Genomic DNA, 20,656 nt, shown 5'->3' with positions numbered 1-20,656 from the left:
TTTATTTTTCTTAGTCTTTAGTCTCGAATATTATGATTTGAAAATTACTTGCATAATATTTATTAGTATTGCATATTAAGTTATGTAATATTGAATATAATTTTTATGGTGGCCTGACCGGGGTTTGAACCCAAGACCCTTCGGTTAAAGGGCCGGTGCATAATCGCTGCACCAATGGTCAGATACAAGTCTTAACTAATATTTGAAAATTTGCGATAATTTTCTAAATATTTCTTTATTTACAAAATTATTGCAAATTTTAAAAACAAAATATTTCATATTAATATCAGACTTTCAAAATCTTCCTCAATATTTTGTAGTCAATATATTTGTTTCTGACGAATGGTGCAATCCAATACTATAAAACAAAAAATTAATATAAAAATAATTACTATATTTTTATAATTTTTAAACCAAATACCAACAAAAATTATATAAACATTCTTAATATTGAAAAAAATCACGGCACACTAGCCACCTGGCCGTAATTAAAACCAAATGACTTACTATATGAATTTTTGAGAAAACTCGTATAAGTTTAATATGCCTGAATCTGAACAATTTTAATTGAAAGCTAACTAACTACCAAATTAAAGCAAAAAACTTATGGAACAAAATACTTATCCTTATTTAAAAATCCTTTGGCAATACAATAGAGAATAGAAATTTTTCATGATTATAAATCCTGTGTTTAAACTACTCTTCAACAATTATTTCGAATGTCAATACAAATAAAACTTCTGATTTTTTTTTCTTGAACTTCTATTGTTTCAACAAAATTTCGTTTTATTTCTTTCATTGTTTCAAATACCTACACAATACAAATTAAAAAAAAAAATATGGTTTTTATTATTTTTTCATCGTTTTACTTGTAAACATTAGCATGAGTTCAATCACTTTAGAACATCCTTGTTTTTTTTAGTTTGACAACAAAATTTTATGTAAAAGCTATGCTATTCCAATTCTTGACATACTTACAACTTTACATATTATGTACATAATGTAAATTGTATGTATACATCGTTTATACATAAACAAATATATGTACGTACATTCACAAATATGGTGTAAAAAAAAACAAAAATTAAATTCCTATAAGCATTTTTTTTATTTTTTTCTGAATTTTTTATCCTTACAAATAACTTACAAGTTTGCAAATCATTTGTTTGCATTACAATCCTTGCGGAATACTTTGTTCTTATTGTTTTAATTTTTTTGTTTTTTCTCTTTTCATTTATAGTTATTTTTCAACCATAGAATGTGCGAAACAATAAATCACATTATTATAAGACCTACTTTTAAAAGTCACAATACAAAGGAATGTCGTTGAATATTTTAGAATCCAGTGCTTTTATATGAATCCGATTTTATAACGCTAAAATAATGAACTCAGTCTTCTTAGATTTGCTCAAGGCAATGTTATATTATTCCTTTAAGCATGTTATACTTATTTATTCGCTATACTCGTATATGGGAATATATATATATATATATATACATGTTATTTTAAATAGAATACAAGGTGTGCATAGTTCATAACATTGGAACTTCAAGAAATGCAAAGGGTTGGCTTAGATAAGAGCGGCGAATGATAATTAATAATTTCCAATTTGATATATACAAAAATTGAAATGATTAGAAATCCTGCTAATAATATTTTTTTAATACATTATGTTCATGTAGAATGGTTCAAGATTCAGAAATTTGGAATAGATATATTATACATATTGGATGTCAGTCGCACCAGTTACATCGAAATTTCTCTTTGAAGGGCATCAAATTTGAGCATATGGAACAGAGAATACTCTGTACAAACAAATGTAAGCTAAAGCTCTTTGTAAAATATGTTTATGTTCATATTTATTTATTTGTATAGTTGCAGATATATTCAAATAAATCCAGAACAAAACAAAAAAAATTATTACAAGTATAGCACACACTATATGCAAGTACCTCTATATATGAGAATAGAGAACTTAGTAGAGTACTTCTAGAACAATGAATGCATCTCATGATGCATGCACTCAGTGCACTTTAAGTCAACATTAATACCATTTTTAGCAAAAATATATTATAAGAGCACTTTAATGTATGTGCAATTATGTGTATATTTACATAGTTCTATAAAAGCATAAAAAAAAGCAAAATAAATGTTATTTTTAGGGTCTTTTTCCTTATTTTTGTTGTTTTTTGTTTTTTTATTCACTATTATGCTCTAGCCACATTAAAAATCGTAATAAAATAAGATGTCATTGAACTTAAAAAGTGAAGTTTGCTTGTTGTACGCTCGAATATATTAATTTTTTTTTAACATTTTTGTAAAAAAAAAACGAGTGCATTTTTACATTATAAATACTTTGCTTTACTCATATTTGATTTTATAATTGTAACTGTAGTTTATAGTTATGTAAATTTATATTCTACATACATGTACATATAAATTCGTAATGTAAGCGAACCAGGGATGCATTACAGATTGTTTATGTATAATTTTCGGCTAAGAAAAGACTAAGCAAGCTTCCCGCCACAAATTGATTTATATTTTGTAATGGCATGGTCGCATAGTAGAATGATATTTGAAGAAATTTTATTCTAGATGTTTTATCCTATTTTAAGATGATTTAAGAATAAAAACCAAAGAGGACGTTCGAAAGCTGAATTTTTTATAGATTTAAAAAAATTTTTTATCCTTTCCAATTTTGAAATTTGCTGAAGTCAAATTTGAGACCGCAAACTTTTTCATATTCCATTTCATATAACTTTTTCAAAATTTTTCCAAAAAATCGTCTATTAGATACTCGTAGGAAAAGTTATAAATTTTCACACGTTCTATACCTACTACAATAAAGTTATTTATTCAAAATAATCATAAAAAAACATTTCCAAAATAATTTATTAATAATTAATTCTGTTACTATATCCAAAATTCAAAAACATTATCCAAAAACACTATAAAATTTCAGTTTGGCCTAATAATCTATGAAAATTGAATTTCTCGTTTCGTGCTCATGAGTAAATAATTTGTATGTGTTTATGCTTACGAGTACAATAGCAAAACAGCGAGTTAAATTGTGTTAATAAATTACAACAAAAAAATATTTACAGCATTTATTTAAAATAAATCTCATAACTTAATCAATTGACTTTACAGACTGCAGCACAGGTTTCGCTTTTTAGCAGATGTAGCCTTTTGTTTTGTTATATTTTTAGATAACGAGCGAGATTTTTCTTTAAACAATAACAAACAAAGTATTTTCTTTACTTACAAAAAATTAATACAAAAACACTTAGATTTAAATTTAGAATCGGATTTATTAGCTTCGTTCTACATTTTTTTCTCCGGGTATTTTTAGTTTTAAAGCTCTGTGCTTCAAAAGATCAACATGAAAAATAAACACAAAATTTATTGTAACTTTTTTATTTTTGCCGATAATACTGAAAGAAGAAGATTCTGTTAGCAATATGGAACTTTAGATTCTTATTATGACTGACGCATGCATGTCTAAATCGAATACATAGTCCAACAAATTTAATAAAAGTTTCTAATATCTACTGTTATTTTTAAATCTACTAATATCCATTGTTATTTTCGTTAAAAAGAAAATTGAATGAAAATTTAAAAGAAAATGCGTGACTCAATTTATTTCTTCTGTTAACAATAAACTAATTCAATTAATCTCAAGATATAAAGTGCTTAATTAAATAAAAACTAAGAATGTGTATTAAATATAAAATAGATAGCCACAAAACAATTAATGTTATTACATTTTATGCTCAAGTATCATTTAATCATACAACAATTCTGTCTACAAGCTATGCACTGACCGTAGACATAGACATTATATATGCGTATGTGTATCGCGTATATAAGATTTTTTTTTTCTGATGATTTTCTTTATTGATAGAAACTGATTTCTTATAGTCTTGACATAGAGAAGAAAAAATCTCCGGAAAAGAGATGTTATGTTTTCAATACATAGCTATATATTTTTGTTTTTTACGTATGTACATTAATAATTATAGGAATCGTATAATACAATAAATACTATTGTATTGTTATACAATTAAAATGAAATGAAGGCTTGGGAATTTTTACTCGTATAAGGTAAGAAAAAGTTATTGAGAAATAACTTTATTAGCTCTATGAGATCTATTGTGTTGCGGTTTCAGATGTCATATGACAGTTAACATAGAAATGTATATATACAATTTCGACTACTTTTGAGTACTATACTAAGTGCTAAATTCACTAAGGAAAATATGAGTTTTCCGACCAGAATAATTTAATTCTTGCGGTCTAAATACAAAAATAAACATAATAGTCTTCAATTTTTCCGGTACAACAATAATTTGTTGAAGTCATTTCGCATAATTATTTTGATAGCTTATCTACAAAATTTTGTGTCCAAATTCAGTGTCGCAGCCCAAATAATTTTTGAAATATTCATTCTGATTCAATGGTATAGGTCAGCGTCTAGGATTTATATAGTCTTAGATCTCTTTCAAAAAAAAATAGTGGTATAAATACAGTAAATAAATTTTAAAATCTGTTTTTTAACTGGACTACTTATCCTGGACTTCCTTTCACATTAATTAAATTTTTATGAAAATCATATTTTTTTTTTAAATAAGTGAGATCGACAAGCGAACTAAGTCTCTTTTTGTTTTCTGTTTTGACATTTTTCAATAAAATTGCACTTGCAAAAGTCTTTCGCTTTGTATGAAGTCAAACATGATTTTTTTAAATAATTTGATATTCGTGCACTAATGGCTAATTTTAATTAATAATTAGGACATATTTAGTTACAGCTACTAATTAGATTTAAAAAATATATAAAAATCTATTTACTAAATATATATTTTTACATTAATAATACTAAATGTACATAACTTTTAAATAATTATGCAAGAATTTTGTCAAAAGATTAAAATTAATGTTATTAATTAAAAATTCAAAAAAATTAGTGAAGAAAAAACTTGTATAATTAGAATCATTGGTAATTATTTATTTAATATAAAAACTAAGTAAAATTATTTAACTTTAATCTTTTACATTAAATCGTAAAACTACACTTTACTACAATTATTTGGTACACAATCTCAGATTTTATAAAGTGTATTACATAAATTCAATTAAATTCAATCATTTTTTATAGAAAAATTCAGTAAAAAATAAGCATAAGGCTAATTCTAATAAAATTTATTCTCATTGCATTTTTTATTATGCAAACTATGTAAATGATATTGCAAAAATAATTTAAATTTATAAGTCATATAATAAATTAAACATAAAATTGTAAGCACAAAATTAGTAAGACTTTTAAATCACGTGCCAAAGTCGTTATTACGTTAATCTGGCCAATGGAAATTTCAACAAATAAAACATCATTTCATTGGCAAGCTTAATTTTATTCGCAGACTAGAAATATTCGAGAAATTGAATATTTTATTAAAAGTGTGTTTACAGTGAACATTTTTATTTCAGTTTTTATTAAAATACGATTTTAATTTTCATCGCTTTTCGCTTTGATTTTATACTTATTTCAAAATTCCTTGTTATGTATCAAAGTATCGCAACTCAAAAATTCGTGTAAAATTTCAAAAAATTATTTTTAAATTCGTAACCTTAGAATTTCAAACAAATTCCAAATTTACGTTTTAAATATACTCAAATTTAGAAAACTTTTGAAAAAGAAAATAGATTTAAAGCCTTTAATGTTACAGGCTTACACTTGTATGAATATCTAAATAATTATTTAACAATTTTTTAAAAATAATAAACAAATATTTTTATAACTATTTTAGGTATCTAACCTTAAACATTAAAAGAATCCTTCTTCAAAAAGAATTTTATGAAGAGAAACATTAAGTGTATATATGTATATACATATATACTGAAACATATTTTTGTTTTGAGAGTATGTACTTGTTATAGAAAATATAGTGCTAAACTTTTCAGGAAAATTTTAAACTGGGTAGATGGTACTCACTATGACAATATAAAAATAAAAATGAAAATACATTTTGGATTTGAAATTATTTTTTGTAAATTTTTTAAGTTTTTAGTCGAAGTTATAACTAAAAATATAAAAAACTAATATTTTCAACGAATAATTTTGCTTATTAATCCGTCAGTGTACCGGGGTGTCTTTAAACATCTAAAAATTTTCCCATTTTTTGTAGAAAAATTTTGGGTACTATAGAAATGATCATATCTAACACAATAATTTTATAGCAGCCTAAACTACTAGAAAAGTTTAGGCTGCTATAAGCAGTAGAAACTGCTAGAACAGAAAAGTATTGACTAATTTATGTAAATATATTTCCCCTCCTATGCTTAAATCCTTTAAATTCTTTGTGTTTTTTTAATCAACACTAACAGACGTTCAAGTTTCTGCCTGTTTCTACAATTTTCCTAAATCATTTCTGACTATAATTAAAAAAGTATTTAGCTTATGAAAAGCTCGGGAACATTCTGCAATGTTCCGATTCTTCATGATCCTAACGTTTTATCTTGTAAGATGTTTTATCTTGTAAAAACTACACTCTGTCGTTCAGCACTATATATTATTTACAACAAAATTAATCATCTCTTTTCTTCATATCATAACTGTGGTACATTTGAATGGAGCTGAATTTTTCTTTTAATGAATATGCATAAGAGTTATGACACTTCAGAATTTTGTATAGTACAAATGCTTCATAATAGCAACAAAGGAAATAAAAACTAAAATGCATAAAATGAATGCAAGTAAACAATTTAAAAAAAGAACAAAAAAAAGAAAATAAAGGGAAAACCCTTACAGTACAGTTATTATCTCTTTTTTTTGTGTTTTACTGTAAGAACAAAAAGAAAACCATTTTCAAAGAAAATTCAGATTTTGTCAAAAAATTAAAAAAAAAAAATCTTGTTTAAAAAAAACAAAAGAAATCTACGGTATAGAATTTTACCTTAACTATAGTACATGTGAATGTTTAGCGTAAGTATGTGCGCACGAACACTCTAGCTCTTACACATAAGATTTTAATGTCATCAGCCTATATGATAAACTAATCATAATAATGTTTAATGGATCTTTGGTGGCAGTATACAAAGGCACGTACATAAAAAATTATGCGCACATGTGCTCATTTTACCTTTGAGGTGTAAAGTGAATGAAACTATTTTTCTATTTTTTTAAAAATAATTTTGTATCATTTGCAAAATATAAATTATCTTTTTTACATTCTGTTGAATGAAATATTTTATACCCATAACTAATGTTCTACTTAATGCTTAGGCTTTTATATGATATATATGTATATATATGTACATGCATTCAATTTACTATAATTTTTTTAATAAATTTTCCTTATGTAAAATTTATGTGTATGTAAATATATGTAGGTAGTAGAAATGTATACGTATACTTACAATAACTTGTGTTATTATGCACTCATATAGAAAATTATTTAAATATTATAGTTTTTATACTTCACTGAACTGTATGTTATTAGTTACCTGAAAAAAATAAAAAAAATAAATTATTTTATTATTGTTGCTAAGTTATAGGTATGCGAGCATTTACTTTATACAGTGTAAAATGAAATTCTTTAATAGTAAAAAATTTTTGATATTATTTCAATTTATATTCAGTTGTTCAATAAAAAAAAGCGTAACCTTCGTACATGTTAAGGAAATTGGTTTTGGATTTAAGTTTAAAAAGCTCAGCAGGAGTTTTTTATAATGTTTTCTTCTTAAAATATGTCTAAAGAGTTGAAAGTCACAGGTCCTATCCAGATAAAACTAGAGATAGAGTTCTTTTAAACAAACCAACGACATACAGGTCGTTACGTACTAAAGAGGAAGTTTTCGATTCTTCAAATTTTTTAAGCCTCTAACTGTTTTAATCAAATATTTCATCAACAATATTCACTCAAATTAAAACGAAATTAGCATAATGTTTATTCAATTAATGTTGAAAAATATAGAATTAATTTTTCCAACACTTAATTATAATATAGATTTGACAAGATCAAATCAAAAGGAATTAAAAATTGTTTACATCATACTAGAAACAAAAACAAACAACATTTTGGGAAAATAATTCATTTATTTTCGCTGTACATCTATATACTCGCTTCGTACTGTTATAACAAAAATTAATTGTGTAACAAATACTTTGTTTATAATAGCGCAATTCTTTTTCAACTAAATCAAATGTTTTATAACAAGTTCTCCTCCACATTTCTTTACTTTGTCTGATTTCAATATATTATGCACACGCATACATATACAAACCTGACAAATATTAAAAACACTAGTTTTACAAAACTTTAACAAATAATTAAGTACGTATATATATATGTGCATAATTACATACATGCATTGCATACATTCAAACACATATATATGTACAATGTGCAAAGGTATATTTAGTATACTTATTTATCTCTTGAATCTTTCTGGATACAATTGAAAAAAACCTTTTTGTTCCTGTTGCTTTTTCTATCTTATGTTTATTTACTTTAGATAGTTTTTCCTATACTGATTTTTTCAATTTTTTTATTTTACGATTATACAATTTTCCGATTATATTTTTTTTTCATTCGGAAACTTATGCGATATGAACGAGATGACAACGTCTTTTTCTACATACTGGGTTCTTTTTTGTATAGGAGAAACCTACCATCGTCTGTCTAAAGTTTCAATTTTTTGTCTTGTCTTCTCGTTTTTTAAAGTAATGCAGGTTTAAAAAATTCTATTTGCATCATTGCTTTTCAATTTCCACATTTCTTTTTTTTCATGTATCTTAACTTTTTTCTTAACTGGTATCTTCTAGTGTATAATATTTTTTAACTTATCTTATACATAACTGAGTATAGCATAGTTCTGCATATAAGGCTATTGTTAATGAGATTGCAGTATAGTTGTCGTCATCATCATCGTCATAATCATCATCATAGTTATCGTTAAGTATTATTATGAGCAAATGAAGGTTTAGACATGTTGAATGAGCCTACTTGAAATGCCTATTTATTTTTTTCTTTGTTATTTTTTATTTTATGATTGTGTCATTGACAACATCGTCTATAAGGAAGCGTTTCTAAAGAACAGTGAAAATAAACTAATGATTGTAAATCTATAAGCATACCAACATGGCACAATAAATATAGTATTTGTGATATCAAAATTTAATAGAATACATTAGAAAAGGATCGTATGTGGAAATAAAAACCAGCAAGAACAAAATAATAAGATTGAAAAGAACCTGAGATTTGTGTTAAGCACATAAATGATTTAAAAATTAATAAATTTTAAGAATATTCAAAAGAAAGCGGTTGTACTATATTCCAATCAGAGTGGTTTCTCTTTTACAACTTACTTGATTTCATTTCAGTAACTGAGTAGGTGAAATTGAATAGTTGAGTACCAAATTGAATACTCGTAGTTGAATTTAACAAATTAAACCATTAAAATTCAGAAACTAAGTTGTTTAAAAAAAAATATTCCAAAACTTTGATTAACAACTACGTTTTGCTTTCCTGTAAATATTGCTTCAAACTCACTTATTAATTACTGAAGCAATAGTCTAAAATCAATACAGAATTTTAGCTTAACAATAAACTGAACCAACTTGCTCATGTCAGTTTTAAATGAACTTGTTGAACAACTGGGAAAAAGTGAATATTATGTGAAAAAATAAAATTAAGTGATAAGTCGGGTATATGAATGAGAGAACAGTCCAACTGATTTATTAGCAAGTGCACTAAGTAAGCAAAAATTTTGTTAATAACCTGCGAAAATGTACGCGATTGTTACAAAAAAAAACGATTTGTTTTTTTTTAATGAAAAGTCATAAAACAAAAATAATGAAAAGAACTTGAACTTTGATTTAATTTAAATCTTTTTCGTTCTTTCTTTTCCTATTGCGTACTTATGTATTTGTTTTTCCCCATTATTCCCAATATTTTCTTACATACATAGATATTTATGTAACATGTGTGATTATAGTCATTAATGGCTGAAACTATATGCATATTTCGTAGAAATCACAAAACTGGAAAAAATGGAATGCAAGAAACAAATTAAAATTGTGATCATATGTGAATTCTGAATGTGACAACGATGACGACGACAACATAAAAGACGCCTATGGCACGATACGGTTTATCTAGTGCAAGGAAAAAAATAAGAAAGCTATTTTTTTTTCAATAGTTTACTTTCTCATTAGAAGCAAAATGAAAAACTAAGCAGGATAAAAATAAAACTACTACGTCTGTCGTCATTTTCAACTGAAATTAAAAGTTCAGAACTCGTTTAGAAGTCGGATGCATTTTAAGAAAAAGAAAATAAATTTTATGGCTTGCGTTTTTTTACTTCTGTTGTTGTTTTTTCTTTCTATCGTCTGTGGTGTTATATTATGTTCATACCCTGAAACCACAATATCTGTAGCACATAAAAAAAGAAAAAAATAAAATCGCGTACTGAATTTGAAAACGAAATTATAAAAAACTTACATTAGAAAAAGAATAAAAAACAAAATATAGAACTAGGTTTTTAAATAAGCAGATTTAAACTAACGAACTTAAAAATAAAATACATACTACATTTGCTTTAAAAATTAAATTTACAGCAGGTTTCTACATACAATTATGAATTTGAAATTGGATTATTCGTTAGAATTTATGTTGATTTGATAAAATTAGTTCATATAGGACTATAGCTCAATGACCAATAAACACAATTTTAAGATATAGGAAAAAGTGAAGTTTTTTTAACAAATTTACTGAGGAATTCAGCAAAAATCACGCAGAACGCTACATTAAAGCCAAAATATATGCTTTAATATTTAACGTATTTGCTCGTGCGGGCTTATTTTTGACGGCAGGAGATTTTTATTTGATTCGCGATTAGATAAATGATACCTAAAATGGTTATTCCTAACCTAAAAATGATCACTGTGATTGGAATTGGAAAACTAAATCATTATAAAAATTAATACTTAGAGATTTATCCTCCACGTCCTGAATACAAAAATAATATGAGTGGTGCGATACAACGAATTTCTAGATGAAATACATATGTAGTTATAAGCGACTATCAAACAAGTCATTACAGTAAAACAAAATTTTTCTAATTTCGCCACTTTATACTAATATTTCATTAGGATTTTTCCAAACGAGCAGAAGGAGTGACAATTAAAATTCAAGAAAAAAAGTTCTTTTTTAATTTTTTCTTTAAAAATACTAAAAAATAAAATCTCTATCTTCTCCTTTAAATATCGGTATAAGAGCGTTGTCGTTTTCTTCTTAGAATGAAAAATTTAATTTGTAGCAATTCTTAGCAAAAATATAAGGAAGTGAAGATAAAAGTCAGGCATTTTATTGTTATATTTTGTTGTAGCACATATGGCACAAATGGCGATATTACAAAAACTTAAAATGTTTAACCTTGTCTACAACTGAGAATACAACATTTCAGTTGCGAATAAAGGAAATCTTTTAAAACTCAAGATAATCTTTTAAAATGCAAATAAAAATTGCAAATCGAAAAAGCAAAAATCTATAAAATTAAATTACATTACATTAATAAAAAGTGAAATTAATTTAATATTTTAACCTTAGTCCGTGCACATGCATACAAATACATATATAATAATTTGCTTAGCAGTCGTTCCTATTCTACTTGCCTCTTTTCTTTTAAAATAATTTTTTTCTTCATAAAACTACTTAAATAAGAGAAAATTTTTCTACATCAATAAAAGTTTTAGATTAGAGTACAAGTACTCTGATTTCTATTAAACAGTAACCTTGTGTACATAATTGTATGAAAGTTCGTTGAATTTTTTATTAAATCGCAATAAGACTAGGGAAAAATGGAATGAAAAAAAAAAATAAATCAAATAAAAAAAAGTGTAATGTTTTTAAAAATGCAATCAAAATGCATCTTAATTGTAAATTAGAACTTGAGATTGTATAAAAAAAACTTTAAATGCACACAGATAAGAAAAATTTTAGAATTTTAAAGTTTTCAACATTAAAAAGTTTTATTCATTTTTATAACAACAACATGAAAAAAATGAAAATTTAATTTATATCTTTTATTTTCCATAAGCATTACACAAAAAACAGTTTTTTAAAGAATAATTTGCTGATATTATTCTGATAAATTTCTATGTTGCAGTTTGGTCTTTGGTATATAAATTAGATTTTACAAGCATTCATAACTACCAATTCGACAAGTTAGTACTTAATTATTTACATTAAGCAAAGAGTAACTAACTACTCTTACTTATGAATAGTTAAACAAAAGATAAGAATAAAATATTAAAAAACAATTCGCAATGACATGCTTCTAATGTCCATTTCTTGTTTTATATTACTATATTTATTATTCTATTAGCAGACTGAATAAGATAAAAACCATTTATTACAAGTAAAACAAGTATTCTATTAAATTAATTATAATTGAATCAAGCTATTAGCATTCAGCGAAGCACATGACAGGCTTATGAGGAATTTTTCTTTATTTTTTTTTAAAACAATAACAAATTATAGCTGGTTCTTGTAAATTATAGCGTATCGCATTTATAATGTACTTACATAAAAAATCAAAAAAGAAACATTAAGCAATAATTAATCTGAACTTATTGGTAAGGTTTAAGTGTAATTGAAACTGTACATAAAAAACAGTAGTGATGTAATATTAAGGTTTACACTACATACTAAGAAATGTTTATTTTATTATAAATTTTTATAAAGAACGAAAAATATCATGAATCGGCCAATGTGATATAATACGCCACTTTTACGACCTATAAGATTTTAATTATGTCTTGTGAAGAATAATTTCGCAAGAACAAGGTAAGTAAATCGATACCAAGTAATTTAAAGCATTTTTAAATAACATGAAAAACCTTTGCAATTTGAACACGACAAACAAAATAAAATTTTTAGGCTTGAATTCTATTCAAATAACTTAAACAAATGTTCAAACAATCATTATTACTTCAAAATTGCCGAAGTAATTCATTCAAATTATGAACAAGTATTGATTTGGATAAATGCGATATGTATGCATATTTGCCAGTTGGCTTCCATGGCTGAGCAAAAAATCAGCAACGCGACTCAGATAATTCTTTCAAGCAAATTGATTTTTAACCAACCTTAAATAAAAACAAGTAAAAACGTTTCAGTCGGTATAAACCGATTGAATTATACCCTGCACCTTTCGTTATTGTGTAGCAATTACTTGAACCTCTAAAATCATTCTATAGAAACTTCACGGACATGTCTGACCTATAATTGGACATCCGACTGCCAAGTTTCATGAATCTGACCTTATAATTTTTCCAAATATTTAAAATTAGCTTTTGGTGTTGTATGGTAAGTACCTGAACCTGTCAAGCAATTTCACTAAAACGTCACAAATATATCTGATCTATTATCGGACACACAACTGCCAAGTTTCATGAATCTGACTTTATTATTTTTCCAAATATGTAAAATAGGCTTTTGGAGTTTTATGGCAAGTACCTGAACCTGTCAAGCAATTCCATCAAAACTTCACAAATATATCTGATCTATAATCGGACACACAACTGCCAAGTTTCATGAATCTGACTTTATTATTTTTCCAAATATTAAGAATAAGCTTTTAGACTTGCATGGGAGCTACTCCAACCTGTCAAGCAATCGCACCAAAATTTTAGAAATATGTCGGACCTATAATTGGACACACGACTGCCAAGTTTCATGAATTTGACTTTATTATTTTTCCAAATATTTAAAATAAGCTTTTAGACTTGTATGGGAGCTACTCGAACCTGTCGAGCAATTCCGCCAAAACTTCAGAAATATATTTGAGCCATAATTGGACACATGATTGCCAAGTTTCATGAATCTGACTTTATTATTTTTCCAAATATTTAAAATTAGCTTCTGGAGTTGTATGGCAGGTACCCGAACCTGTCAAGCGATTCCTCTAAAACTTCAGAAATATATTTGACCTATAATTGGACACATGACTGCCAAGTTTCATGAATCTCACTTTATTATTTTGCCGAATATAAAAAATTTGCTGTTGAAGTTGTATGGCAGCCACCCGAACCGGTGCAGCTATCCCATTATAATTTTTAGAGCATGTGTAGAATATAATTGGACACATGTATACAAAATTTTATATTTATACCTTTATTAGTTTTTGAAATATTTAAAATAAATTCTTGGAGTTGTATGGCAGCTACCCGAACCCGTTGTCCGAATTGGTCCAATAACAATAGAGCTCGTCCTTGGCACAAAAGAAAAAACTTGTCAAAGTTTGGTGTCGATTGCATTATTCGTTTTTGAGTTATCGTGCGATCGGACGGACGGACGGACGGACGGACGGACAGACGGACATGTCTAAATCGACTCAGAATTTTACGCTGAGCAAGAATATATATATATGTCCATACCGCAGATGACTCCTTCAAGTAGTTACAAACTCCATACCAAAGTTAATATACCCTTCACGAAGTGCAGGGTATAAAAAACGACTTATAATAGATTTGATGAGATAGTTGATAATTGTTGTACTTCTGCTTATTGAAAGAAAAAATATTAATGAAATCTGAAAATAGGCATTTCAAACAATGAAAAAATTGAAGTTATTAAATAGAAATAAGTAATATTCTAAAATTCACAAAATCAGTTTTATTAACCACCTTGAAATTTTTTCAAAATATGTAGAGCGCGTTTTGCTTTATCACCACAGATGTAGTAACATAAATCTTTTACTAAAAATGAGGTAACACCAGGTGAAAAAGAAAAACGCCTCAATTTGAAAAATCAAAATTTAGCTGAAATGAAAGGAAAGTTTTGTAATTTTATGCTAAATACGATAAAATTCTTGCAATATTTTAAATTTTCTATTATTTTTATATGCAGGAATAAAGCTGCAACTAACGGTCGAAAGATATTACGTGCTATTATACCTGAAAACAAAAAGAAAACTGGTTAAATCAAATTGAGGGTTCAAGTTTGAAATTACTAAATTTATTGGATCTTAAAAAGCATATGAACACGCGTTTAATTAAAGATTAACGTTTAGATTTTGCAGACGTGCTTAAAATTTCTTGTGTCAATGATTTCATAAAAATCGACACATATTTTTAAATAATTTATAAAATTATTAACCGTGAAAAGTGTCATTATAAATTACTGATCACAATTTTAACTATTTCCCCCAATATGGTGAAAAAAAAACTTTTGCGTTAAAATTACTATAAAAGAACGTTTGTATTGTAAATCTCTTGTCACTATCAATTAGTCAGCAGTGTCTACCTAATTTCATTAAAAGTCATCATCATTTAAATACGCCTAAAAAATTCTTTAAAATTTTGTATATTTTTCTTACTTTTTGGGAAATTTCCAAATTTGTTACTTAACATGTTTTAAGCTTATATAAGCTTATTTTTGATTTTCCCAAAATATAAGAAAACTATAATAAGTATAAGCATTTTAAAGCTGCTAAAACGGTTTTTTTTCCTATTAATAAATAAATATCAAACCTAATAACAAAAAATGGGAAATTAGAAAATAGCGTGTCGATTTGGTTTTCTCTTTGTATAACTGAATGAAAAGTTATAGCAGCAGAAAAGAATGCATTTTTATTCATCTTCCATATCTGAAGAAAATAAAAATAAAATTTTATTATCATATTTTGTACGCCTTGTTTTTGTTGGTGTGTTGCACTAGCACACATGTTCCCATAAACCATCATAATGATCATAGACAGACTCTGTTATACTCTGCCTTTTTTCATATTGTCCATAAACTTTAAAAAGTTGCAGCAGCGTGAATATAATTTCTTTTTTTTCGCTTTTGTTGTTTTGTTTTTGTAATATGTGGCAGTGCAATAAATTCAACCAAGAGAATGCTAATAGTATGTGGTATTAAAAATATAAAAAAAAGTGTAATAAAAAAAATATTAAACGTTGATCTAACCAACACTAAGATTAAATATTAAATATTTCAGTAAACAACTGACTGCATATGAAGCAAAGTGATTACAACTACATGATAATTAAAAAACAATGTTCACCAAAAATTAAATAACACAACTTGGTTCGTGTATTTGAAATCGTTAGTGCTTAGAATTTTTACTTAAAAGTAGTTTGATTGTTCTGCAGCACGTTCCGTAAGAAACTTACACTTAGTATTAAATGAAATTTTAAAAGTTTTATACCCTTAATGTATTGTAATTTGAATAAATATTTGAATTTTGAAATATACAATAGCTTCAAATTGTGAAACACTTTATGTAAAGAAACTTAAAATATAAAAAAGTAAAAACTTTTTTAATATATGTAAATAAAAATTTATTCATAAATTCATGAAACAATGGCAAGAACAGCGTTTTCAACTAAACGGTTTGCGCTTTCAATTAATTTAATTTAACCTAGACGAGGTGATTTTGTGGTTACATTCGATATTATGGAACAGTCTATCTAACAGGTTCAAGGTTTCCATATACATATTTTAAACTAGTCAAAATAACGTCGGCTCATTTTGAGTTACAAGACTCTACAGATGAATATTAATAAAGTTGGGCCAAACCAATAATTTGTAAAAAAGCACTTTCTCTTGAAAAAGTGAAAATACTGCTTCAAAAAGCAATCTACTACATTATATTACTTCTTTAAATTAGTTTCATTGATATAAAATATAGTTTCATTGATTAAAATACATATAAAACTATTGCATACATTCAGGATGAGCTAAAAGAAAAATATTAAATTTTACAAATTTCAGGGCGTGATTTGATTTAATTTCAGGGTACAAGTTTTGTAGACAGACAGACGGATAAACGGACGGACAGAGTAAAATTATTAGCACATTTTTTCAATTTTTTTTGAAAAAGTGCTAAAAATGAATATTCTTCATAATAAACAGTTATCTCAAAATGTCACAAATTAAAAATATTGGAATGGTAAAAAAGAATAACGTGAAATTCTAACAATTCGTTAAGAAAGTATGGCCGAACTCGGAACATATATGAACATATTTAAACATGCATGAGTTTGTATACTTAAATAAATTTTACCATAAACTAAAAACGGAAAAATTTACCATAAGTAAGTGAGTAAAACTAGACTAAAATTGACACATTAAATCCAACTAGATTACTTGATTGCCAGAATGATACTTTTTCGAACAGTTAAGTACACTTATAAAAATTTTGTCAGTGCAATTTTAGTTTATTAGTTTAGTGTTTTAAAAATTTCAAAAAAGCTTTTACGTTTTAAGTAAGTAAGTATAAATATTGTGGCAATTTTACAATACCCCTTAGTACCAAAAATTTTTAACATCATCTTTAATACATTTGTAAATAAAACTAAAAAAATGCGAGTATTGAACTATCACATTTGTATTGTATACAAGTTTTATACATACATGTGTATATAAAATTATCATGGTTGTTTGTGCTATGTGTTATTTAAAGATTGCATAGTCGTGTATTGAATGTGATGTGAATTGGTATTGAATGGAATGAAATTAAATGGGATTTACGTTTAAAATATAATTCTTTTCTATAATTTAATTGTTACATTGCACTAGCATAAATTTTTATAACGGGAATTTGGGCATTAAATCTTTTCTTTTTTTTTCGGGGTTTTGTGCACTTTTGTATTATTTTCTTTTTAAGCTAGCATTTAAAATTTATATAAATTATGTGATTGAAATCACTTTGAACTCTAGTGCATATAAGTAGAAATCATAATGAAAAGAATTTTAAATATGTATAAAATATGAAGCTTTTAATTTTTATTTTGTAAAATTACGATTTTTACCAAAGTGACCATTTGAATGTTTCTCAACAGGAGAAATTTCAAAACAAATGGAATCAATTTAAGTAAATATTTGTAATGCACTTGTTGAATTCAAAAAAATTCAAATAGGGTTTTCACAATTATCCGGGAAGCATCATTAAATTATCCATATGGAAAATATCTATTATTTGCAAGGTGAATATTTCCTAATTTCCAAAAATAAAAAATCAGTCGACTACGTTCATTTGCACATAAGTAAGTGCTAATAACAAAATAAGTATTAAGTTAATTTTTGCTCAGAATTTCCATTTTTTCAATTAGTTAATGATCTTGAAATTCAAAAGAAGCTATGTACATACATACACTTAACATTCAATTTCAATTCAGTGTTCTTTTCAATATACATACATACACAAGTATTATGCTTTCAAGTGTAGTAATCATTTAAAGTGTCCTTCCTTTATTTTTAGCACTTATTTGTTGCAATGAAACCATAAGCATTTTTGAAATTTTGCAAACGCAGAAAGGCAGTGGCTTGCTTCCCCTAGCGTAGTATATTATAGTTAAACTTTAAAAAACCCCAGCTTATAGAAGCTTGAAACATTTCTTATAGACCCCAGCCTGTAGAAGCTTGAAATTTTAGGAGCTTTTAGACATTAACAAATAGTTAATTTTGTTAGAAGAAAATTTTTTTCCATCTCTACCCCCTCTCAAGTTATCGCCTCTTGAAATTTGTAAAATTTGAATTTTTGCCACCTTATATTTCCGAAACCGCAAGCTTTTTCAAATTTGTATAAACGCAAAAAGCTAACAGTAAATTCCATGACATTAAAAAATATAATTATTTTTCTTAACTCATACAATTAACCCTTAAAATCGAGCATTATGTTAACCCCACTTTGTACTAATTTTCGCTTTGTTTCAACGACTGCATAAATCGTTCATCCTAAATATATGCAATCCTAGAAATAGTATCGTATATGAATGAAAATATTTTTAATAGTGTGGTAGATATACATAGACTGTATTTAAAAGCAGAATTTTCACTTGTTGAAGGGAAAAGTGCTACAATACAAACCATTGGTTTGACCCAACTTTATTAAATAGTATTATTACTTCTATAAAAAGAATGGAAACAAAAAAAAAATTTATGAGGCGATGGTCTTTAATATATTTACTTTAATCTGTTGTTGTAAAACATCGAAATTGTTGAGCACTTGTTATTAAACAAATAATTATTATTATTATGCTGTAAATTTTAACTGAAAATTATCGTTTGACACAAAAAATAAACAATAACTAATCAAACTCAGATAAGACACTGTGACAGCAATTAATTTAAAAAATAAAAATAATGGGTATTTTTACAAATTTTAAAATATCAAAATTAAATTTTGAAGATAGTAAAATTTCGAGGTCTTGTTTCTTTATACATACATTGTATATATTTATGGTTACATAATTGTCAGCATCAAATATATTTCAATTACAAATATGTACATGATTGTATAAATTTCTTAAATCATCACAGATAAACCCATATTCACTTTAGCTTTTGAATGTCACTTTAGCCTTAAAGATAATAACTTTTGTCGATCAGAAAAAGTAAGAAAAACGAACTGAATCCGCACATTGATGACAACATTTTAATTACCCATGCAATCAATGGCAAATGTAAGATAAATGATTTCCTTGTATTAATAATTAATTTTGCTTGCGCACTTCTTAAATAAAAAACTAAATGTGAAATTTATTTTTGGATAAGCATTGTAATAGTAAATCAACAAAAATTTGCAAATTAAATTTTTGTTTAAAAAGTACACTAAAGCAACAGTACGTAGAATAAAATAATTGCGTTTTTTCTCACATCTCAACGTTTTTGTTCTTTTCATATTTCTGAATGCTTACTCTTAACATACTGGATTAAGTATTTAGTCATAACTTTATAATTATTAACGCATATAGTGTTGGTAAGCAATTTTTATAGCTGTAAATAACATAAGTAATGCAATTAAATTTATTTGTTTATTAATAAATGCAACGTTCTGTATATAGGTACTAGTTTAAGTACAGGAAGTACATTGACATTCTAAAAATAAGTACACACATGTAAAATAAAATCAAATGACAAAATTATTTTATATTTTTGTTTTATTCAAAATTTTGAGGAATTGTAAAAATTAAAATTCAATTTTAGTTGAGTCTCATAAATTTACAAACAATTTTACTCTTAAATTTGTGTAAACTCAAGAGCTTATATTTGAGGTAGGTGTTTTAAGTTTTGCTGATTCATAATTTAAGAGCAAAGAAATGATGGCGTATGAGAAATTTATTTTATTTAGTATTAAACAAAATTTATGTGGATTTTCTTTTAGTAATACAAGAACATTCAATGTTAATGCAAACAGAATACATTATCAATTCATTTCTTATTGCACTTTAGTGCATTAGGATGATCTAAAATGATCAGACCAAACGATCTGGTAATTTTAGATCAACAAAATTTATGACTGATCATATCTAACAAGCTTTTCTATCGTTTGTGACTAAAAATACATGTTTTTGATTGGTTATATTGAACTGTTCGTAATTTAATTATACTCAAACCTATATAATCGATCAGAGAAATATGATCATTCACATTACTAAGTAACAAATAAGTACATTTAAGACTCTGTAATAACTCTATATTTTGGAAATCTATCAGATGGTATTCAAAAAACGTACTTATGGATTTTTCCAAAGAGCTTACATATAAAAATAAAGTTTGAAAAAGCAGAGCTTTACCCTCAAACAAATTTTGGATTATGATTTCTTAAATTCCGGTTGCACGTACAGAACACAGTATTGAACTCACTCAA

At 26.0% G+C, this 20,656-nt stretch overlaps 1 protein-coding gene across 2 annotated transcripts in view; it reads right to left on the bottom strand.

The window, feature by feature from the left end:
* The window catches only part of LOC129612625 (uncharacterized), a 76,300-nt gene that overhangs the window by 39,324 nt on the left and 16,320 nt on the right, over positions 1-20,656 (bottom strand). The window contains exon 2 of one of the 2 annotated variants that reach the window (XM_055526319.1): positions 7,376-7,501. The exons of the other annotated variant lie outside the window; for it this stretch is intronic. Coding sequence (XP_055382294.1) covers positions 7,498-7,501 — 4 coding nt within the window. The 3' untranslated portion in view covers positions 7,376-7,497. Of the gene's footprint in view, positions 1-7,375; positions 7,502-20,656 lie in introns of those variants that run through there. 2 annotated transcript variants of the gene reach the window in all.

Source organism: Condylostylus longicornis, unplaced genomic scaffold (genome assembly GCF_029603195.1).
Source record: "Condylostylus longicornis isolate FDR11 unplaced genomic scaffold, ASM2960319v2 ptg000075l, whole genome shotgun sequence".
NCBI lineage: Eukaryota > Metazoa > Arthropoda > Insecta > Diptera > Dolichopodidae > Condylostylus > Condylostylus longicornis.
This window is presented reverse-complemented; position numbering and strand designations above follow the sequence as displayed.